The 25781-nt window shown below is 36.8% G+C and overlaps 1 protein-coding gene across 5 annotated transcripts in view; it reads right to left on the bottom strand.

Annotated features, from left to right (window-relative positions):
- Positions 1-25781, bottom strand: part of RAD23B (RAD23 homolog B, nucleotide excision repair protein) — a 44724-nt gene that overhangs the window by 9941 nt on the left and 9002 nt on the right. For 4 of the 5 annotated variants that reach the window (XR_004350373.1, XM_032634875.1, XM_032634877.1 and 1 more), the window contains 6 exons: positions 21211-21292; positions 18269-18348; positions 15096-15364; positions 10193-10248; positions 3707-3834; positions 308-440 (listed from right to left, as the gene is read on the bottom strand). Coding sequence is in view for 4 of the 5 variants with exons in the window: in XM_032634875.1 (XP_032490766.1) it covers positions 308-440; positions 3707-3834; positions 10193-10248; positions 15096-15364; positions 18269-18348; positions 21211-21292 (748 nt within the window). In the remaining variant the exon portion in view is untranslated. The remainder of the gene's footprint in view (positions 1-307; positions 441-3706; positions 3835-10192; positions 10249-15095; positions 15365-18268; positions 18349-21210; positions 21293-25781) is intronic. The other variant, XM_032634878.1, reaches the window with a different exon arrangement.

A 25781-nucleotide genomic window follows, 5' to 3' on the forward strand; every position in this document is an offset into this window, starting at 1 on the left:
AAAACCGTTCCAAACGGCTTCAGAATATAACACTAAATGCAAACTGGAAAGCATCTCTTCCTTAGAATAAGCTAAACAGAATATGCCCTTTACCAAAACTGCAGTAATGATGTTTAATATAAATGAGAATATCTTTTATATCCACTTAGTATAATTTCTTTTGGGCCCTTCTCTAACACTGAATAGAGAATTTAAGAGTTACTGAGATGCTCTGGGAATGAACTTCATCTCAAAAGTATTTTAGATTAAATTATTTTTTACTAAAGATTCAGGACCATTTCCTCCCCACTGAAAGATTCCACTTTACCTCCAGAACTTGTTGTCGTAGTCGTTGCTGTCGTAGTTGCTGCTGCTGCAGCCACTGAAGACTGAGGAGCCCCAGTACTCGCTGCTGGAGGGGGGTCAACCACAGCCTGACTTTCTCTATCTCCGGGAATTCCCTATAACACAATTTCCAAGCTTTAAAATAGCTCATCATTCAAAGTTAGTTAAATATTACACAGAGTAAGAGACTTATGAATCTATTTAATATCCTTGTCTAATTTCTAAAAGCATCAAACAGATGTCTGCTTCAATTAAATGTAAAGGATCAAGACATATCTGAAATCTTCACATATTCAAATTAGATTAGAAATGGCCTCAATGTGGTATAGATAAACCCATACTACTATAATATACAGTAGCATTGTCCAACAGAACTTTCCATGATGATGTAACAGCTCTATATCTATGCTGTCCAATAAAATACCCATTAGCCCCAAGTAGCTACTGAGAACTTGAAATGTGGCTAATGGTACTAAGACACTTAAAATTTTAACTTACTTTTAATTTTCTTAAATTTAAATAGCTACTTGTACTTAATAGTACTCAACAGCTACCCTACTAGACAGTGTACATCTAGGATATAAAGTAAATAATTCTGCAATTAAAAAAATACATCATGAAATGTTTATCCAGCAACACATGTTAACATCTAACACCAAAGTATTGGGCAAGACCCTAAACTTGCATAGAAGTAATGGTGTCTAACATTATAAGGCTAATTATTTACATTTTCAAAGTATCAACACAAATCTTATTAAAATTAGACATATCTGGCTTTTATGTTATATATCACTCTAATTGATTTTTGAACCTCACAGAAACTTTCACCAGCTCAGTGGCAGAAAGGATTGTATTTTTAACCCTAGCCTTAAGATCATCCAAAGAGATTTTGATGCACACATGGCAGTTGTGAAGTGATCACTGGAAAAAGAGTCTAATGGAGACAGAGCAGGTGATGACAGCGGCCAAGTGAGGAGGATGTCCTCTACTGATCCATGGTTCTGAGAGAGTGTCATCCAGAAATGTATCACATACAAAAACTTAAAACTGATTATTCAAAAATTACAAAAAGTAAAGGGAATTCCCTAGCGGTTCAGTGGTTAGGACTCCACACTTTCACTGCCGAAGGCACGGGTTCAATCCCTGGTCAGGTAACTAAGATCCCACAAGATGCATGGCACAGCCAAAAAAAAAAGTAAATAGGTATAAAAGAATCTTAAATAATTAAGTATTTAGGTAATGCTTTTTCTAAGTTTGTGGCATTTATCTTCTGAAGTTATTATAACTTAAAACTGCACTAAGATTTTTGGAACACCCCTATTTTGATAAGCGATTTATAAGACTTCTCATATATAACTTATTAAAGTCTTTATGAAATCTTCGTAGATTTTAGAAGGAGAATAAAGGAGAAAATATTGTATTTGAATATGAGATGGTAATAGTAATGTCTTCCATTTCCCAGTAAATCAGAAGCCAATATCATAAACATATGAAGAATGAACGGTAATAAACAGCATGATAATGGCTGCCTATATTAGAAGTTTATTGTAGGCATTGCAAACAAATGTTTTTTACAATCCACCAATTCAAACCCTTAGATGAGGAGCTATCAAGTGCTAACAAACTATATAGACTGAGGATCCAAAAGCCTCCATCAAATTCTCAAACAAGTTTGTTAAACTAAAAAGTTAATCACCATTGCTACAGGTCTACCTCAAATTCTCATAGTATTTAGCCCTTTATTAGATCATTATTTCTCCTTTCCCATACACTCACCCTCACTTACACAGAAGTGTCAAAAACTAGTAACAGTTAAAGGTAGCCCCTTTTTTCCAGTCTATGAAACAAACAGTAAATATATAAAACTTTAAACTGTTTCATGAACTTATCTCTCATCTATTCATTTGTATTTGATGCTAAATAGCAGCAACTGTGTAAAGAGTGATCCATTTTTTATACCTCAAAATTTCAAATCTATTAGATCAAAATATTTGATATCATTAAATTTATGCAGAATTCCAAATCAGGTATAAATTAAAGCCATTCTATGAAAGGAAAGGCAATATTTTAACATAATATGTATTTTTTGGGGGAGGGGAGGAATGAGCGGCAACCACAAACAGATCCACAGTAACTATCAATCCAGTATGATTCCTCAATTTCAAACAAAATGATAATTAAATGAACTGCCAGCATTTTAAAGACTCTCAAGAGGACAATGGGAAAAAGAATTCAAATGATAAAATGATATGCTAAGAAAAGGTTTTGTGACTCTCATGCAAATAAGTAGGCAAATGACTGGTGGTAGAGAAGCACAGTTATCTGCTCATGACAGGGACTCTCCTGAAACTACGCTCTCAAAAGGAGTTTCTAACAGAAGTACAACTGGAAACAAAGGAATGGATTAAACTTGTGGATGGTATTCCCCAAAGAGTTAGGATCTGAGATGATATTTAAGGTAATTGAGACTTTTGATAATATTCCAACACACCAAGGAATTATACAATAAAATGTTAAGACTAAAAAGTTAATCCAATGTTATTGCAAACTTCTACACTTTGCTTTTGACCCATGTCACATTTGTAAAACAGACATTCATTGTCATAAAATATCATGGGTTTCAGTCCATGCCCACAACAATCTATTTCTCAAAAACCTTCATTAGTAGAAAACAAAACCCAATAATTTATTCAAAATTCCCTCGACTGCTACTGACTATAAATAAGCTAACAATTCAAATGCCAATAGAACCAGTCATAATATCATACATTAAATTAAATGCATGATGCTGCCAGGTAATAGGGAATGGACAGGAAGACAGTGAATTAAAGAGTCTACAACCTAAAACTTTTCCTAAATCTGGGATCTGAGTTGTACAGATAAACCAGATTACCTGAACTTTTAAGTGAAATCTCCCAGTTTTTAAAAGCTGGCAACTCATTAAGAAATTTACACATAGTACAAAATTTGGCTTGGGCTTCCAACTTGAAACTTTTGCTCTAAATAGCACATCCAGGATTATGCTTGGCAGGCAAAAAAGCTACTAAAATGTTGGATTCAATTAGATTTAAAATCTGCCCCACCCCTACCCCTCTAACACACAGCTGTCATCCTTTGAGGGTACTACTCCAAGTGGATAGCAAATTTTACAACCCATTTAGCCACGTTGTTTTCTAATTGAAAATCCTATCAAAATCTTTTAGAAGAGGTTACATTTTATTAACACAAAATGTTAACATACTAAGAAAAATAAAAGCGTTATGTAAATTATCTAGCATACATCATTATTATCTTCTGAATTGTTACTATCCCTTTAAAATCTCTGTTTCTTTGAGATTTTGTTCTTAAACAACTAGAACAAAGAAAGCAAAATGTTTCTCACCATTAAAAGATACTCCACTGCTCTGTCAGGGTTGTTGAAACTGGCTCTCAGGGCTGCAATTACTTGCTCTCGTTCGTAGCCCATTGACATGATCTCAGTTACCATATTCTCATAAGACTGACCTGTCACTAAAAAAAGGTGTGTGTGGGTGGAAGAAGGGGAAAGAAAAAGAAAATTTAATAAATAAACAATCTCCATGTAATGTGAGTGCATATATGTATACACTGTTTCAGGCACTACAGTGCCAGGAATACAAAGATGAGTAACCGTTATCAACTACAACATATATGTGGTAGGTAGAATAATCCACCCCCTCCCATCCCTGGAAACTAAGTAAGTCAGGTTACAAGGCAAAAGGGAATTAAGGTTGCTAATCAGCTGACTTTAAGATAGGGAAATCATCCTGGACTACCTGGGTGGGTCCGATGTAATCTTAAGGGTCCTCAAAAGTAGGAGGGAAGCAGATGAGAGGGTTGGAGAAATAGATGTAAGGAAGAGAGGGACAAAAGCAGGGTCAGAGATGCTATGCTGCCACCTTTGATGACAGAGGAAAGGGATGAGCCAAGGTATGTGGTCAGCCTCTAGAAGTTGGAAAGGACACAGAACAAATTCTCCCCTAGAGTCTCCAGAAAGGAATGCAGCTCTGATTTTAACCCAGTGAGCTCCATACCAGACTTCTAACCTACAGTACTATAATAAGATAATAAATCTGTTGTTTTATACCACTAAGTTGTGGTACAGAGCAGCAATGGAAAATACAGTATGTTTAATACACGTAATAAAAATATCAAGTACAAGTGTAGCACAAACATAGAAAAGAATTAGCAAGTCAGGGCAGGCAAACTGGAAGAAGAGACAGATGAACTGATTTTTGAGAACAAGTAGCAGGGACACTTCACAAAATCAACTGTGCTGTAATAAGTTGTTTTCCTTGGACACCTTCTGTTATCAAAGCAGAGGGGAAAGGGAGGTTGGAAGCTAGAAAGTTAGAATGTCCTATACCGTATAAAACTGGTACAATTATCCCTGTAAGGCATTTCCCACAGGATCTCTCCAACTCTGATTCACTCTTCATGGAAATGTCAGACAACACTCTGATTTAAAGAAAGCCAACTCTCTCCCACTAAACTTAAAGCTACCACACTTCTTGTCCATCTCCCACCCTTTCCTGCCCACCTAATTATCTTGATCAGCAGTTACCTATGTCCTAGAATGTCATCCTAAAAACAAAAACACGCCTCCCTTGACTGCATCCCATTTCTCTTTCAGGAATTGGTCCATCCGTCTGCTCTCCTCCCTTCACAGCCATAGCTGTCTGTACATGCCGTGTCCACTTCTCACATTCTGCTCACTCCACAACCAATACCAGCATGTGACTTTGGATCTCAAAGATTCCCCCTCAAACATGTCCCACCATTTATCATCTGCCTTCTCCACTTCAATTAGCAGCACCTCTATCCATCCAAGTGTTTGAACCAGAAACCTTGGTGATTTCAATTCCCTTTCCTCTCCTTCTGCATCTAATCCACTAGCATACCTGGTAGGTCCTATCTCTAAAATATATCCCAAACCTATCAAGCTTCCTCTTTCTCCCTGCCTTAACTCAAGACCAGTCTACAACAATCTCTGGTCTAGATTATGCCCTGCTTCCTCTCCTGCCCCCAAGCCTACAATCCATTCTTCAGCCAGTTGCAAAAGTGAGTTTTTAAGAAAGAAAACCTAATCTCATTTTGGGCTCCCAACCTCAACAACCCTGCATGTGCCACACTCCAAACAATCCATTTCTTGCTTCACAAGTCACAGCTTCTGCCCCAGGACCTTCACACACACCAGGCTTCTTTGATGGTCTGTTCCTTTACATGCTCCAGTTCTCAATTTAAATGCTACAGTCTCAGAGAGGTACTGCCTGACTAGCCTAAATATAAGTGCCTTTTGTTCTTCTTTATGGAAGCCATTAATTTTTTAAATATCACTTATCATGATTTGCAATTTATTTTATGTTTCACTCTATTTTCTTTCCCCCATCACAGGTTCAACCTTGCTAGGGACCATGCCATTTTTGCTTTACTGTTTCCCTGATATACAGGTGACAAAATCAGTTGAATAATTTTTTTCTGCAGAATTTTTTCTTATTTCATATAGTATATTACACTAAAACTATAGTATATTACACTAAACTAAAACCCCAACCCAGTTTCATTGAGAAATAATTGACATACATCACTGTATAACTGTGTAAGTGAAAGACATAGAGCATGATGGCTTGACTTACGTATATTGTGAAATGATTACAACAGGTTCAGCTAACATCCATCTTCTCATATGGATACAACAAAAAGAAAAAAATTTTTTCTCCTTGTGACGAGAACTCAGGATTTACTCTCAAAAACTTTCCTATATGCCATACAGCAATGCTAGCTACCTAATCATCATGTTGTACACTACATCCCTAGTATTTATCTTATAACTGGAAGTTTGTACCTTTTGACCATCTTCTTCCAACTTCCTATCCCCCATCCTCTGCCTCTGGAAACCACTTTGAGTTTGATGATTTGCTTTGTTGAAGAGTCTACATATAAGTGAGATCCTATAGGAGCTGTCTTTCTGACTTATTTCACTTAGCATAATAACTTCAAGTCCATCCATGTTGTTGCATATGGCAGAAACTCCTCACTTTTTATGGTTGAGTAATACCTCATTATGTGTACACACACACACACACACACACACACACACACAACCCCGCTTCTTCATCCATTCATCCATCGATGGACATTTAGGTTTGTTCCATGTCTTGGCTATTGTAAATAATGCTGTTATGAACATGGGGATGCAGGTATTTTTTCAAGTTAGTGCTTTCATTTCCTTTAGATAGATTCCCAGAACTGGAACTGCTAGATCATATGGTAGTTCCATTTTTAATTTTTGAGGAACCACCATGCTGTTTTCCATAGTAGCTGCACCAATTTACAATCCCACCAACAGTTTACAAGGGTTCCCTTTTTCCACATCCTCACCAGCCATTTGCTATATCTCGTCTTTTTGATGATGGCCATTTTAACAGGCCCGAAGTGGTATCTCATTGTGGTTTTAATTTGCATTTTCCTAACAACTAGTGATGTTAAGCATCTTTTTATACACTTGTTGGTCTTTTGTATATCTTCTTTGGAGAAATGTTTATTCAAGTACTTTGCCCATTTTAAATTGGTTTGGTTTTTTTTTTGCTATTGAGTTGTATGAGTTCTTTATATATCATGGATATTAACCTCTTACTATATACATGGTTTGCAAATATTTTTTCCCATTCCATAAGTTGCCTTTCTACTTTGTTGATGGCAAAATTTTCAATAAAGTTATCTAATAACTATGAAAGCATAGCTTAAAAAACTAAGTATCACTGAGCAAATTCAGCATTTGATATCTTGGTTTAGAGTAATGACTTTTCCCTACCTATTCCATAAAGTACTTAAGCTATTTTTATCTTTTAAAATACCCACTGATACAATTCTAGCACAAATCACTCAGGTGCCAATACACTTTCAGTAATCTAGTTCCCAGAAACAGAAAATATTATCAATAATAAACAAAATTAAGAGCTGTGGAGTATCATAACTATACTATTTTAACATAGTGTTTCTCATTTAATTCTTACAGGAACTCTATAAGAAAGGTTTATTTTCCCTTCCTTTTAAAGATTATGAGGCTGAGGCTTAGAAAGATTAACAATTTGATCAACGGCTGTTAAGTCATGGTGCAGAGACACAAACACAAGCTGTCTAGACTCCAGAGCTCCCATGCCTCTCCTTGATGCTATGCGTCCTAAAATCACACTTCTTAGTCAAGTTATAAAAACTCAAAAAGAAATGCCTACACTCAAGTTTGATACTCTTTAGATCCTGAAAGTATGAGGGAAATGACTCCTAGAAAAATTAGGGGCAATGAGCAACATGAGACAGAGTTAATGATGAAGTGATGAAGAAGATGTCATTAAGAATGAGTTTTGGGGGACTTCCCTGGTGGTTAAGAATCCGCCTTCCAACACAGGGGATGTGGGTTCGATCCCTGGTCGGGGAACTAAGATCCCACAGGCCACAGGGCAACTAAGCCCGCATGACGCAACTACTGAGCTCACGCACCACAACTAGAGAGAAGCCCACGCGCTACAACAAGGAGCCTGCACGCCGCAATGAAAGATTCCGCATGCCGCAACTAAGACCCAACACAGCCAAAAATAAATAAATATTAAAAAAAAAAAAAGTCTTGTACTTATCTTCTAGGTTAGGAGGTGCTGTGAAAGGAACAATGACCTCATTTAGATTTGCCTTTTAGAAACTCCACTGTGGCAGGGAATAGACCAGCTAAAAGAGGGTAACAGAAGAGCATCAGTAAGGTAAGGACATGAACCAAGGCAATTAAGTGGCAGTAGAAACAAATATTCCAGAGACTTTAGGAAGGAGGATCAATAGGACTCCTGGCCTCACTGGGCCAAGAGAGGCAGAGGGTCAAGGTTGATGCCAATACTTTGGTAGAGAGTGGAAGATGATGCAAGCAAGAAGGGAACAAAGGAGAAGAATCAGATGGGGGAATTAAAAATTAATAAATTTGGAACCTAAGGAGTTTGTGGAGGTTATAGGTTTTCCAGCTGGCAGCTTAAAGAATGAGTCTGGGAAGTCAGAGGGAGATATGTTCTAGAGTTTTAATTTTGAGAACGCTTGTAGTACAGTTAACCCTTGGACAATATGGGTTTGAACTGCATAGATCCACTAATAATCAGATTAAGTCTATTCCTAGTACACTACTACATGATCCATAGTTGGTTGACTCTGCAGAACCGTGGATACAGAGGCCTGACTGTAAAGTTATAGATGGATTTTTGACTACATGGGGTTGGCGCCCCTATCCCCTGTGTTGTTCAAGTGTCAACTGTATATGGGTGGTATTTGCCATTCCCACGTCTGAACTTTGAACTATGACCTAGAGCAGAACCAAAGAAAACTCATACATTTAAAAGCCAGGTGAGATAGAAAGAATTAACCAGAAAGCCTGAGAAGGAATAGTCAGAGGTACGGTTCAGGAAAAGAGTGGTGTCACAGAAGTCAAAGAAGAAATATTTAAAGAAGCAAGGTATCAACACAAAGACTGGATAAATTAAAGATGAAAGAGTAAAGGGGTCTCGAGACCATACAGTTGAGAACTGCTGTTCTAAGAGATGCAAGGTGTAAAAGGTAAGACACCACGACCAGAGACTAGAGCAGGAGCAACTAGAGCTGTGGACTCCTGGGCTTCCGCCCAGCAGCATCAGTGCATTCCAGCTTAAGCAGCAACGGCAACAGCCACAGCCTCCGACAGCAGCAGGGGCACGCGCTAGCTGGTTTCAGCTCTGAGGCTACAGAGCCCTTTACTCATCTCTGGGTAATCTTGAGCTGTTCCAGCACCTCTGCAACAATCTCCTAAGATTAAGCCTTTTCCTGTTTGAAATAGAGTGATTTCTGTTTTCCTGATTGTTGGACAGTAACTCATATGAAGCAGAGTAATCCCAGAAAACAGTCTCTCAAAGATAGGAATGTGGGTTTGGTACATCCAGGTGATCTTAAGTTGATTAAACAACTATTTTGCCCCTATGTGCTATGGGAAATCAGCCAGCCATTTTCCATGGCAATGAGGGTGCCATGGAGTTCAAGTTCAATTAGGTCAGAGGGCCAATCCCATATCTTGTGAGATACTACTGCTGTTGGAACCTTGCTGCTGTAGCAGCTAAACAAGGAATCCAGAAGCCCATACTCTACTGAAGCTGCCATTCCCACCTGTTCCCAGCCTTCTACCTCCCTACCATTTCATGTAGTACAGAAGAGTACCAAAGGGAAGGAATGGGGTTGCCACCCAACAGACCAATAATGAGTACTTATAGCAGGCACTGTACCAGGTATAGTTACAGTGGGAAAATGGGCAAAAAACCCCAAATTGATTTTGACAGATTAGATGTGAAGGGAAGGATGGAAAGACATTATTCAACAGGTAAAACTGAAAGTCGGGATAAAAAGGCACTTTCACTGCAAGTACAATACAAGCAACAAGATGCAGATGGGGACCTATAAGGCTACAAGGTGGAATGAAGGCTGGAGGTGAATAAAGATGAAATGTGAGACAGATTTAGTAACATCTTATACTCATTTCAAAGATACTTTGTAATAAACCTGTACACAGATCAAACTTTGTTAAAACCTCATTTAAACCCCACATTTGGAAAATGGAAAACTATCTGCTTTAAGGCAAGAAGTATGCTTAACTCTAACAATACAATTTAAAGGATTCAATATATAAAACATTAACTTACAGAAGTCTTCAGTAACATCAACTGAATTATCTAAATCATTTAGCCGCTTGATTGTAAGCAACGATGAAAATGAACATTTTCGTGATCTAGAAAAATGAAACTTAAACCTCCTCTCTGTCTCTTACAAGGTAATTTACAATGTAGATACTTACCAAGTGCACTTGTTGCATCTTCGAAAAGGTTTGACCGAGAAGAATCACCTGATGTACTGTAAAATGTTTTTAGAAAATCATGTATCAGAAAGTATGTAAAATCTACCTTAAAGTTTAGTAGCTATCCAATTTGTAGAGATTCTTTGATTTTAATTGAATGTAGAAGTCTGGCTACAGTGTTCAAAAAGGCTTCCAGATTAAACCCCAAAGCTTTATCCATAACATTTACGGCATGGGAAGAATTTTCAATTTTAATACTCATTCTGTTCTGCAAATCCATCATTTAAAATGTCCAAAGATATAAAAGAACATCCTTACAGAGAGCTTACCATTTAAGGAATACAAAAAAGATAACATACAACTAATTCCCTGAAAGAATTTACAAGAAAAATTAATCTATAAGTCAAGTCACAGTAAAAGAAATATCAAAAGCTGTATATGATAAACAGCACATGCAGAAACTGCATTAGGCTGGAAAGGCCTGGGAAGTCTTTACATAGTAGAATTTCATTAGGTCTTATAGTTAAGTTCTGAACACAGAAACTGCAAGAAAGCCTTCAGGTCAAGGAACGCAGCATAAACAAGAAGATGCAGAGGCAGGATAGACCCAAGCTGTAACCAAGTTTTAAGCCAGTTTAGAAGGACTAAGTTTTGTTAGGCAATTGCAGAAGATGAGTCTAGAAAACAAAGAAGACACAAACACAATAATGAAGGACCATAAAGAGAAGGCCAAAGAAAAATAAACTGAGGTTTACAAAAGTGGTAAAGACAGCAGTTAGCAGTTTTGAGTAAAACATACACACAACACAATACACACATATACCTCTGGCCCAATTTTAGAAACAAAACACAGTAGACTTCAGCTCTGAGAAAACCCTACAGCATAGTAAGAGTAACGGAAATACCTAAGTTTGAATTCATAAATTACTTTGTAAGCCTCAGTCAGTTCTTCACCAATACAATGAGGTCAACAATGGTACCCATGTACCCCGAAGTGCTGTGGGTAGGGTTACTGCTGGTAAAGTGCTCAGCAAAGTGCCTGGTATCATAACACTCAACATGATTGTTATGATTAAGACAATACTTTGGTATAATTTTTAATGTATCTTCATCAACTAGATAGTAAAATTAACATGTAGAAGGCAAAATTTCAAAAAGAACTATATACTACAGTTCTATACTATATATATAGGAAAACAAATTATCCTGCCTTAGACCTGACCTGTGTCTTGTTGTTGTGTGTTTGAACAATCACTGCATGTCAGCAGAACTACAACTGCCTGAATTTTCCCCAGGGGCGCATAGTATTCCATTTAATTGACCAAATCAAACTATAAAGACATTTTTTGTTTGGTTTCCAACCTTTAAATTCTTTCTGTAGTCAAATGTATTAATCATTCCTTTTAAGACTTTTTTGGGTTAAGATTATTTTCCCATGCTCTCCTCTAGTTTATGGTTTCACTTTTACATTAAATCCCTATCCATCTAAAATTTATTTTTATGAGTGTAAGATGTGATCCATCTTTTTTTTACCTCCAGATGGCTAGACATTTATCCTAATAGCATTTTCCCTACAGTGGTCTGAAATTACATTTTTATCTTATATTAAGTCACTGTATGTATTTTGTTCTGTTTCTAGACTACTATTTCACCAAGCAGTCTTTCTAGTTAAGAGCCATACTAAATTGTAATCATTACCATGCATAATACATTTTACTATCTGGTAGAATTAGACCCCTTTGTTACTGTTCTTTTATAGAACAATTTGTGCTATTTTTGCACATTGTTTTAAAATTTCTTTTTAAACATTACAGGTAAGACTGAGATACCGTTTAACCACCATTCAATCTTGATTCTGCCTCAACACTCCTCCCCTCCCCATCTGCAGAGGAAACCACTTTATCAGTTAGTGTGTTGTCCCTCTGCTACTGTTTTTCTACACATTAATATGCCACCCACAGAAAATATGCAATGTTGTTATGTGGCTTTTGTTTGGTTTGTGGTTATTGCCTATACTGTTCTGCAATCTGCTATTTTCACTTGATAACAAAGCCTTGAAACCACATTTATTTAATATGCATATATACTGCATACTTTAACTGGCCTGTCGTATTGGATATCAGAGCTCCTCAAACTTTAGGAAGCCTAAAAATTCACCAGGAGAGCTTGTTAAAATACAGATCTCTAGGACCCACGCCCAGAAATTCTTATTTAGAGGTCTAGGGTGGAGACTAACAATTAATTTCAAACAAACTCCCAGTGATGCCGATGTTGTCTATTCACTACCACACTTGAATAGCACAGTTCTCTTAATACAAATAACATGTCGAGGCATGCCCTTACTAATGGATATTTAGCTTGGTTCCAATTTGTCCTCAATTACAAGCAATACAGTCCTTGTGCACAAGTGCAGTTTCTCTAATGTAGATATCAACAAGTGGAATTTGCACTGCAATATGTGGTTTTTAAAGAAAAAAACTGACCGAAAGAAACAAATCCCTAATAATGAAATGTCAGGCCAGGGTGATAAACAAACTTTCTGACACTCCTCAAAATTCATACCAGCGTATCTCCTGATAATTATCTCACTGAGTTCTGTGCTTTATAAGACACTAAATGTTTTATAGCACAAATGAAGAAACTAAGGCACATTTAAGCAGCTGGTTTTCTGAGCTTCCCTCCCTTCCCTTTCTGTGCTATCCTTCTCTGAGGTGTATAATTTGGGGAAATAAGAGTATAGGGTTGGGCTCCCCTGGTGGCACAGTGGATAAGAATCCGCCTGCCAATGCAGGGGACATGGGTTCGAGCCCTGGCCTGGGAAGATCCCACATGCCGCTGGGCAACTAAGCCCGTGCGCCACAACTACTGAGCCTGCACTCTAGAGCCCGTGAGCCACAACTACTGAGCCCACGTGCCACAACTACTGAAGCCCGCGCACCTAGAGCCTGTGCTCCGCAACAACAGAAGCCACCGCAATGAGAAGCTCACACGCTGCCAACGAAGAGTAGTCCCTGCTCACCGCAACTAGAGAAAGCCACACACAGCAACTAAGAACCAAAAGCAGCCAAAAATAAATAAATAAATAAATAAATTTATATTAAAAAAAAAAAAGTAAAAGGTTGGTGTACAAAGCCCAAGTAAGTAGGCAACTCTGGAGCCTGCTTTTCTGACCATCAACTCCTTTACGTAATCTCTATGGGTCTGAAAAGATAATCCTGACTCTTGAGAACAGATGAATAAAACTGTACCCCCAAGAAGAAATAAAAAGAATAGAGATAATAAAAAAACTTGAATTGATGATATTAGCACATTAAAATGGATTGATCAATTTGAGAATTCTTACACTATGGAGCTTTTTAAAAGGAGCTTAAAGCAATTAAGAAAATAAGATATACTGTACCAACTCAAGACATATTTAATTAAGTTTACAATGTTTAAATGATTTGGAAAACCAATTTGTGAAATTTATAAGTTCCCTCCCATACACAGAAAAGATGTAACAGCCTTTAGATGCAATAGCATAGGCCGACTCTGGGTTGTCTCCCACTAGTTAAGGGTGATTGTATGCAATTCTAGCTGCACATGGGAGAAGTACCAAATTAGGCAACAGTGTTTCAGAATGCCTAAAGCAAAGTACAGCAGGCTGACATAGGGAAAATATTTTACTACCTGAACCTGTGTTCTCTTGGGGAATTAAATCCTTGAAAAGAGGCCCGAAGCAGCAACAAACCAGGTGACTCAAACCCCTCCCAACGTGGCTGACTGACTCAAAGAAACGGCACTCAAAGACAGAACACTAAAATGAAAGATGATGAGAAAGAATTCATGACTAAATTCTTTCTCATCATTGTATTTATCACAGACATCCTTCTATGTCAGTGTTTCCAAATGCTGCATAGTTTTCCATTGTGACTGGTCCTAATTCCAGGACTCTACTGCCACTGAGGTCCTGAGTTGCACCAAAGTCACAAAATACAAACCGCTTGCTTCAGTGCCAATACATACTGGACACAAAGCAACTCAGGCTCTCAGATAAAGAAGAGATTCCCGTGTATGATTTCCAGCCAAGAGAACTGAAGCATTGTTTTGGTTATTTTATTTATCATTGGGGAAAAAAACCTTTGTCACAAACTACTCAATAATCCTAACTGCCAACTTCCCACAAGAACTTTTTTTTGCTCCCCAAGTATCCCAGCACTTTTTCTTCTGTTCTAAAGATCTACATAGGCAAAAACTTAAATTTCTATACAACTTCACAAAGATGTAGATACTTACTCAGCACATACTGTGTGCCATGTGCTATATCATATCTTTTACTTATTTCATTTAATCCTTATAACAACTCTATGAGATAGGTCCTGCTGTCATCCACATTTTACAGATGAGGAAAAATCCAAAGACGTTAATTTCTTTTCTAAGGTTAAGACCTAACAAATGTTAGACCCAAACACAATACTACGTAGCAACTGGAAAAATTTACTGACATGGAAGGATGTTTATGATAGATGTGACAATAGTGAAAGAATATAGGTCAAATATAATAATGATTGGGGGAAAAATGTCAAGTTATTTATAATGTGTCAAGCTATAATATACTGTCAGATTATTTTATAATTCTTCTTCTTTATGGTCATTTGTATTTCCTAACTTTTCTACACAAAATGAATAATGACTTTGACCCCTTTCCCTTCACCCTGGGAGAAAAAAAAAAATGCAGAGTATACAAATTCAGATTACCGAACAGACACAAGCATACTGCTTTAGTCAGGGTTCAAAGTTTAGAAAAAGTTTAACATAGTAGATAGAAAGTTAGTTTGATCAAAACAGTAATCAAAATAAATACATTCATGAAGCCACTGTTATGAACATATTCCTATACAATTTCCTAGAATCCAGTTCTCACCTGTCAGTTGATGTTGGGCTAGCAGCCACTGGTGTTTCTGCTGGCTTTTCTGCAGGTTTCTCTTGTTTCGTTGCACTAGCAGGTGCAGGTTCAGAAGACGCTGTCGTTGATGCTGGAGTGACAGATGCAGGTGTGGGAGTGGGAGCCAAAGTGGGGGCAGGGGTTGGGGCCTGAACCACAGTTGGTGCTGTGGAGGAACTAACTGTGGTAGTGGTGGCAGAATTTGATTGCTGAGTTGTAGCTGGTGCTGGTGTTGTCACTGCTTTGGGCTAAACACATTACAAATCAAAATAATGCATTATGACAAAACACTGCATTATTACCTGATCTCTGGATGCTACAAACAAACATAACACTAATACAAGTTTGTAACTTGAAAATAATTTTGTAAGGTGACATAATGAGTGATCAATAGCGGCAATCTGAATCACTATTTATGTTATTCTTTCAAAGCTGATGAGAGCATATATATTAACTATCAACTTCCATTAGCTTTAGCCAACGGTTTCAGTCTTTGGATCATTATGAAAAAGAACCAAAAGAAGCAAGTATTTTAAAATGTACAGAATGTGTATCCAGAAAAAGAACCACATAATTCCCCCCCAAAACTTCACAATTAAAGTTTCTTGGTTACAACTTCAAAGTATTTATCATCATTTGAAAGCAACAAAAATAACTTTCTTGAAATGAAAGTATAAACAGAAGTATGATTAATGAACATGCCAGAAAGTCTACTGTATTTTAGAGGAGGGAAGAAAATCCCAGTATGGACTACAAGCCAATAGGTGTAAGTACAAAGAGATTAACATAACTTTTGAGATGTATATACAGTTAAACCGACAAATAAAGGCCAAATAAAGTTATAACCGCATGCTCAGCACTTTCTGAACTAGAATCAGAGCCATAAACATTCCCACCAAGCAAAAAGCAATTACATATGGGTAAAAATCATATTATATGAGTTTTATTCTTCTACAGCCTATCAATACTCACTACCTGCTTAGCTCATAACTTACCTAAGGTGAAAAGGTAACTGATTTGATGGAAGATGAGATTAAAATTCAATATAATTTGCCCCAAGTATAAATCAACAAACTGTAAATGCAATGAGTGGATTTGTGCCTTGTTCTATTTGAGCTAGTATAGAGTGTACTGGAAAAAAGTGCCTTGTGCAAGGTAGGGGGATGGGACTTACCTATCCTGCTTAACTCTTAGTTATGTTCTAAATAGTCAACGTTACTATAATACTAAAGGAAATAAGACCATAACAAATACATACCCAAATGTGTGGCTACCACATTTTCCACTATGTACTATGTATGATAAAACTAGACAAGGGAATACTATTCAGCCTTAAAAAGGACAGAAATTCTGGCACATGCTACAATGCGGATGAACCCTGAAGACATTATACTAAGGGTAATAAACAAGTCACAAAAGGACAAATACTGTATGATTCCACTTATACGAGGTGTGAAAAGTAGTCATTCATAGAAAGGAGAACAGTGGTGTCAGGGGCTGGGGGGCGGGGGAAATGGGTAGTTACTGTTTAACAGGTACAGAGTTTCAGTTTGGGAAAATGAAAAAAGGTTTAGAAACAGATGGTGGTGATGGCTACACAACAATGTGAATGCATTTAATGCCAATGAACCAAACACTTAAAAATGGTTAAATCTGTAAATTTTGTGTTGTGTACCACAATTTTTGAAAAAACTAGATGAGGCAAAGTTTCCTCATATGATTCTGTTCCTGTGTATTTAAAGTTTAACATTTAATAAGTGCTTAAATATAGCAAAATCAATATGGTTCTTAATAGATTTTAAAAAATTAAGTCCAGTACATATAAACTGTTTAGCTGCTTTTCATTTCTCACTACAAAAGTATTCCATAATTAAAATTTACTTGTTCACTAGGGGCAAGACGGGAATAAAGACGCAGACCTACTAGAGAATGGACTTGAGGATACAGGGAGGGGGAAGGGTAAACTGGGACAAAGTGAGAGAGTGGCATGGACATATATACACTACCAAATGTAAAATAGCTAGTGGGAAGCAGCCGCACGGCCCAGGGAGATCACCTCTGTGCTTTGTGACCACCTAGAGGGGTGAGATAGGGAGGGTGGGCGGGAGGGAGACGCAAGAGGGAAGAGATATGGGGATATTTGTATATGTATAACTGATTCACTTTGTTATAAAGCAGAAACTAACACACCATTGTAAAGCAATTGTACTCCAATAAAGATGTTTTAAAAAAATTTACTTGTTCAACTTTGTTTTCTACTGCATATATCAATTACTTTGAGACTTTAAAAGAAACTCACATTTATTCTATCTTCAGTCTTTGACAAACTGGTTTCCAATTACCTACTTAAATTTATTTTGGGTGCTACAAATAACACTGCTCTTCTGAGATTATTAGGAATTTAGAATTTAGGATCATAATTCAGTCCTAAAAGTATCATGAGCACCACCACTCCTCTATTTGTCTTAACTCTCTACTGCATGTTTACGTATCTTTAAACAAGTATATAAATAAAACAAAAATCCTGAAAGAATCCATATTCATTCTCTGCTTTAGAGAAAAACTTTTGACTTTTATTTCAGTCCAATAAATCACAAAAAAGTTCCTGTTAAAAACCTTCTCACAATAATCATTCCATCATTCGCTTAGCTGTCTTTTCCCTTTTTTAGTTTCTAAAAATCTATCCCACTGGCTAAGAAATATCACTGAAATTGTTAATCTATATGTCTTTTTGGCCCTGAAGTATTTGTTAGGTCTAGTACATCAATTAGCAAATCCTTTTAAGGCACTCTTATTAAAAACTACAAAATGAGAAACACTTATTCAATTTCTAAGAATCACATTCTCTAATAATTATACAATTAGTGATTTTACTAATCCAACAATACCTAATAATTTTTAACATGACACTTCACATATCAGTTGTTTTGACATATTTAAAATTATGCTCAAACTACAAATATATGAAACTATTAACTTTATAGTTGACTCAAAGCAAACTGTTAAAATCTTTAATAACAATTAAGTGCATGCCACTATGGATGTGTATAAACTGTTTTCACTTGAAAGTGTAAAGCAAGACTTGGGATCATCTTTTTTTTTTTTTTTAAACTCACATGCATAAAGATATATACAACGAGGTTGAAACTTACTTTTGTCACCATAACTACCACGAAGTTTTTCTCATCAATTTTATATTCTTTTAGAGCAGTATCATCATTGAGGATTTTGCCTAGCACATTAAGAAAAAAACATATTACTGAAGGCACCGTAACTTTGTCTTACACTAACTGAGGTTAAAACAATCACCAACATCAATTCTATTAAAACTTTCCCCAAAGAAAAAGATTAACCAGTCAGCCAAGATAAACATAAGTGGATACATGATTAGTTAAGAAGGCATAAATAAATATTTGACTAAAAGATAGCAAACTCATATACTGTATGTAGATATCTCAATCCCAAACATTTCTTTAAAATTATTACTTATAATAAAAAAGACTTGCTGGGTAAGGAAATATTAACTAGGTCCTGAGAAAGAGGAGATCATGAAGACAAATAAAATTCAATTTTGAGATGCTCAAGGATTCCCCACCCCTTCCCCGGAATAACCTATAATCCCTCTTGATGGAAGGAAAAATGAACGAACTGCCTGCTCCCACAAATACTGGATACCTGCAACACAGAAATGTTCCACTGCTATAAAAATAAGATACTCATAGTGTCCTAATACACAGAAATGGTAAGATAATAGAGAACTGAGTAAGGCACACAGACTATGTAAGATTTTAGTCATGCAGAAGGACAAATGTAAGGTCAGGATTCCTTCAGGCTTCCTTTTCCTTGAAATTCGTTTTCCATTTTTAAAACGTTATTGAATCAAAAGGTGCAAGCATTAAGACAAAAGGGAATAGTGTCTCTACTCAGCATAGGATTGAAAAAACAGGCCAAGACTAGGAAGCAGAAATTCTAGTTTTATGTCTGCCATCAACTACATGCATCTCTTCAGGCTTCTGATTCCTCATCACAGGGCTGGTGTTTCCTCTAAACCACCTCAGTTAAGAAAATACTTTAAAATCTCTATGTAGGAAGAAACAAGAATCCATGGGCAACTCAAGATCCACCTTACCAACATCTACAATGACAGTGCTCAGTATTTCTTCTCAAGAACAAAGAAAAGAATTTTCTCCACAAAATTCACATATCAAGTCTATTTTTAACACACATTTTTCTGGTTACTAGTGAGGCTAGTTAATTTACAATTTCCTATTCATATCCTTTGTTGCTTTTTAATTGGGTCATCCTCTCTTTACTGATTTGTAAGAGCTCTTTATATAATCTGAATATTAATCTTTCTTCTGTTGCTTATTTATAGTGTCTTTTGACATATAAGGTCTTCTGTATTCTTCAATTTTGGTATTTTATTTAAAATACAGATAAACTGAAATTTAATTTCACAGGAATGATTCCAAGTACATTAATACACATAATCAGTATAAATGGTTTCATTCCAATAGATTAAAAAAGATGCTCAGCTTGATGGGAAAACTGAAGAAACACATGGACCCCTATCTTGCACCACTCACAAAAATTAACTTGAAATGGATCAAAGACTTAAACATAAGGTCTGATACCATAAAACTCCTGGAAGAAAGTGTAGGGAAGAAAGTCAGAGATTTTGGTCTTGGCAATAATTTTCTGGGCATGATGCCAAAAGTACAAAAAATAAAAAAAATGGACAAATGGGACTACACCAAACTCAAAAGCACTGCACAGCAAGAAACAAATAACAAAATGAAAAGAATTCCACAGAATGGAACAAACTACAGAATGAGAGAAAATTTTTGAAAACCATATATCAGATATGGGGTTAATATCCAAAATACATAAAGAACTCAGTCAACTCAATAACAAAAAACCAAACAATCTGATTAAAAATCAGCGGAGTAAACCAACATTTCTCCAAAGAGGACATCGAAATAGCCAACAGACAGATGAAAAGATGCCCAACATCACTAAGCATCAGGGAAATGCAAATCAAAACGAGGTATTACCTCACACCTGTTAGAATAGCTATCATCAAGAAGACAAGAAACAAGAGGGGCTGGTGAGGTTGTGGTGAAAAAAAGAATCCTTATACAGTGTTGGTGGGAATGTAAATTGGTCCAACCACTATGGAGTATATGGAAGTTCCTTAAAAAATTAAAAATAGATCTACCATATGATCCAGCAATTCCACTTTTGGGTATATACCCAAAGAAAATGAAAACAGGATTTTGACAAGACATATGCACTCCCATCTCTACAGCAGCACTATTCACAATAGCTAAGATATGGAAACAATCCAAAATGCCCACCAATGGATGAATGAATAAAAAAGACGTGACCCATATACACAATATTATTCACCCATGAGAAAGAAGATATCCTGCCGTCTGTGACAACATGATGAACCTTGAGAACATTATGCTAAGTATGATATCACTTATATGTGGAATCTAAAAACCTAAACTTATAAAAGAAAAGTATTTTATCTTGGTGGTTACCAAGGGTATGGGGCGTGGGGGAGATAAGAGTGATGGTGTTTAAGAGTAGGAACTTCTAATGAGTAGTAAATAAGCCATAGAGATCTAATGCACAGTATAATGAACACAGACTATAACACTGTACTGCTAATCATGTAATCCGATAAATATCGTTACACTGGCAATCATATTACAATATATAAGTGTATCAGAGTAACACCCTGTACACCTTATACAATGTCACACAAACTAATTCAATAAAAAATTTTTAAATTCAAAAAACAAAACAAAACAAATACAGCCAGTTACATAATACTTACAAAAGATAAAACTAATAAGTAAAACTATCTAACATCACTGGATGGAGAAATATATAAAGCAAATGTGAAAAAACAGAGGACTGAATATTAATAACATTCAAATGACTGTTCATTCTCTGCTTTTATTTGTACAATGTTTCTGACAATCAATTTGTATACACTACAGTTTGTAAGATGGCAATTTCTAAAACTAAAGAATGTCACAGTACACAAGAAAATGGCATATTAATTTCAGCATTTAATGCATACCTGCATAAATTAATTTTTGACCTGCTACAGGAAAGGCATCTTTACCCTTTTCAGATTCAATCTTCTCTTTCAGTGCTCTTACCTATAGGAAAAAATTTTTTGATTTTTGAAAAAGTCTAAACAAATGAAAATCCAGAATCTGAACAAATGATGCAAAATAAAAATTTTATACATACTATTAATGACTCCAAAAACTTCAAAGATCATGTCTTTATAATATTACGTCAGAAAGACCTATTATTAACAACCCATACTACTAGGTAGAAGTATAAACATATCAACTGTTTTACCATCTGTTCCACGTACACAGTTTTTTAAAAAAAGACTTTATCAGTTGACTTTATAAGTCTATTCAAAATAAAGATTTCAAAAGCAGAAAGTTTTGATTCTCACTATAAAGTTTATGGGCTTATTTCTCACAGAGTAAGAAAGTAAAGAAAAGCTCTCTAATCTAAAAGGTCTAAGAAATAAAGTGGTCTTGTCCACAATAATAAAAAAAAAGTTAAATGTGAATGTTAAAAGTCAAATTATTCACTTTAAAAGTGGCTAATGTTTCATTATAATCACCTGAGGGAGCTTTATAAAGACCAATTAAAATATAATTTCTGAGGGTGGGTCTGGACATCAATATTTTTGAAAAGCTTTACAGTTGGTTTCAAAGTTCAGCCAAACTTGAGAACCACTGTATTACTTCAATGATCTTGAACAGGTAGCTCAGTTTTTCTCAACATCAGTCTCATCTATAAAGAGGGACTGGAATACATGATCTTTATGGTCTTCCAACCCTAAAATTACATGACCACAGGTTCATTATGAAGTATTGATACTTAGAAAAAGAGTGCAATCAATTTCTGAAGTAGGGTGGCATAGGAGTAAAAAAAAAGAAAAGGCAAGGAGACATAATGGAACTAAATTTCACTACTTTAAATGACCAAGAATCAAGGGGGAAAATTCCATTTCCTTCAGTTCCCAGAATTCTTCTAAAAATTGTCTGGGTCTTCCCTGGTGGTGCAGTGGTTGAGAGTCTGCCTGCCGATGCAGGGGACACAGGTTCGTGCCCCGGTCCGGGAAGATCCCACATGCCGTGCAGCGGCTGGGCCCATGAGCCATGGCCGCTGAGCCTGTGCGTCCGGAGCCTGTGCTCCGCAACGGGAGAGGCCACAACAGTGAGAGGCCCGCATATCGCAAAAAAAAAAAAAAAAAAAAATTGTCTGAATTGATAGCTCTGAGCTTTAAGTGGAAAACTGTCACGATAGGGACACAAAAGGTAGGGTTCCTCCCCAAATCACATTGCTACTATAAGTAGTAGCTGAAATCCAAAAACCAGCTCTTCTGACTCCAAGCTTTAGAGCAGAGTATTTTGCAAATGCCACATAAATCACCCTTGCTATACTGATCTTCCTGAAGTGGGCCAGTAGTATCACTGCTATTCTGATATCCCCAAAGCGGAAATCCATCACAAGAATCTCAACCCGCTATATATATGATTAAGAGTGGGAAAGGAGGACAAACAACAACAACAAAAACCCTCTAGTCATTTTACTACTAAATAACATCGCTTCAAAAAACCAAAACTGTGATTAAAGAATACTAAAACATAACAATGAGAACTCTACATAACAATACTTATATGATGTGGTTAAAAAAGTAATCATAGACTAACACTAAACATGTTTATTATTAAACAAGAAGGAAAATTAATAAACTAAGCACGCAACTCAAATAGAAATAACAAGACACATAACAAAAGAAAAAAGGCAAATAAAAAATTAAGAGAAATGGTAGAAAATGGTTCTTGTGCCAACAGAAAAATGGACAAATGACAGGGGCAGGCAATTCACAATTATACACCCAATAAAAAGAAAAGCTCAACATCATTAGTAACTAAAAGCACAAATTTTAATGTCAGACATCATTAATCCAATAGACGGTCATACTGGAAAAGACTGTCTTGAACAATTTTTGGTGTTAAGTGTGAAGAGACACACTCTCAGAACAAGGGTATCAAATGATATAATGTTTTGTGGGCAATATGCCAGGACACCTTGACATTTTGGGGGCAGAGGGTGTGTGTGTGTGTGTGTGTGTGTGTGTGTGTGTGTGTGGATTCAACGCAGCAAAACTACCTTGGGTCATGTGTCAAAGAAAATACGTGAACTTTTGTAGTATTTGAAGTATATCTCAATAAAGATGAAAAAAATACCTTGTAGTAAACAATCCTGTTTACAACTGCATCAAAAAAAAAGAAAATAAGTGAACCAGACTTTGGAACCAGGTTCCCTGACCTGTCCAAACTTCTGGCTTTGTTCCTTAACCTCAACCCAATGATCTTTACTTCCAATCCACTTAAGTCATCTACTCACAGTCATTCAGGACACAGGCTGAATCTCATCATCCCCAAAATGCTCTTTGAAATGGTAAGTGCCAATCTCCTATTCCCACCAGCTCTCTCAGTAACTGTTCACTACACCTGGTCTTGCATCTCATTACAACTTTGTTTCCTTGAGCCTCTACTTTCATTCATTCTGATCTTCACTGCAAGCTCTATTCAGCTTAGACAATAATGCCACTGCTTCTATCACTTTCTTCCTAACATCACAGACTTGTCTGCCTTTCTGTTGCTCCTACCAGGTAAAACTCCACATCTGGACGAGCACAGTTGAATTTATTTGTCAGTACTCAAAATAAAATTTACTTCAACCACTGTGGTGTCATACTCTTCTACCTCACTTAGCTAACACATCTCACCTTTAATGTCTAACCAGCTGCCTATCCACATTTTTATCCAGTCTTCTAAATGTTACTGGAGAAAAAGAACGACACCCCCAATCCTTCTGTTCCCCTGGTTAGCCCTCTCCTCCCTCCTCCAAGAGGTTGTTTGAAACCTGTACTCTCCTCTAAATCTGATTCCCAACACTCCCCCGCAACCCCCTGCAGATGACCATTTTCTACTTCAAGGTACAGAAGACACCACAGGAACTCACACCCTCAACTTTCTGCTACCAAACTGACATATGGTTTTTTGCATCCAGATCCACCTAATCTCAATCTTCTTCCCCACCTAATCTCAATCTTCTCTTCCCTTTGAAGAGAGCTATCCCTCTCTTCAAATCTAATTCCTTTCTCCAGTACCTTGCTAGATTCATTATGTTTCCTACTCCCCCACCCCGCCGAGCTGTATTTTCAACCTCTCCCTCAAAGCCAGTTCATTCCCATTCACACTTAAACAGACCCAATTCTCTATCATCTTAAAAACACACAAAATCCCCCACAGTCTCCTCCACCTCTTAGTCTCAAGTAATTTTCAAAAAATTAACTATACATTGTCTTTACTTACTCATAACCCCACACTTATTACTCCAGGGTGCAACACAATGCTGATAAACTGAAGCACAGACTGTGTTCTCATTCTGCAGCTTATTTTCTGCAGTAGTGCTACTCCCACAATTCCATTAAGACTGCCCTCACCAGTACCACTAAATTCAGCAACATCATCATCAGATACTTCTTAGTCCTTCTCTGTAGTATTGACCTCTCTGCCGCATTTGACAGTACTAACTCATCTCTCCTTTACGCACTGTTTTCCTTTGGCTTTCATAACACCACACTCTTCTGGTTTTCCTCCTATCTCTTTGTTCACTCCTTTTTGAAATCCTCTTCCTTGGCGAGACCTTTAAGTGCTACTTAGGGCTATGCCCAAGACTGCCTTTTCTTCTACACAGACTTCTAGGATAATCCATTTCATCTACTCCTAGTTTTAAGAACCATTCGTATGTCATGTGTATCTCTAGCCCAGCTCTCTCCTGACTCTCTACTTGACACCTTCACTGGATGTCCCATAGGCATCTCAACCATAATGTAATTGCTGAAAGACGGTTTCTAGACTACTTTGTCTAAGTCTTCCCTAACTCAATCAAATTGAGCACACTTTAAAACAGCTATAAAGAAAGGCCTTCGTTCTGGATGTTGCAAAGAAGGAAAAGGTAGCAACTCCGCACATGGTTTCCCTTAGAAAGGTTATGTCCGGCAGCCAATGTAGTTATGACTCCTCCGTGCTGCACCCCGTGCCAATACTCCCAGTAAGTCATCTCAACAGGATGGATCTAAAACTGAGCACTATGATCCCAGTAAATAACCAGGCTTCTCCAGGGCTAACAAATAAGAAGCAGGAACTAAACTTTCATTTTGATGCTTATTTCCCCCTAGATAAAGAATGGGAGTTTATCATTGATTCAACTAGAGACAATGCATGGGTAACACTCAAGAAGTCAAATTTTTTCTAGCCACATACTTCTCTCTTACGAAACCGTGCATTTTAAAAGAAAAATATACTCAACATCTAATACTAAACATAGTTGACGTGGTTTTTATTTTTTCCCCAAAAGGGAGATAATCACTATGAAAAAGTGCCAACACAAAAGCAGATCAGTTATCCTTTTTCATCCCATTCCCTTGTGAGGTATTTGTCTCTTCCTTCTCCTATATTCCTCACATTAAATCATTTATCCAGTTGTTCCAACTTACCATCTAACTACCTCCCAATGTGAACACTATATTGCATCCCATGGCAC

This window comes from Phocoena sinus, chromosome 6, assembly GCF_008692025.1.
Source record: "Phocoena sinus isolate mPhoSin1 chromosome 6, mPhoSin1.pri, whole genome shotgun sequence".
NCBI lineage: Eukaryota > Metazoa > Chordata > Mammalia > Artiodactyla > Phocoenidae > Phocoena > Phocoena sinus.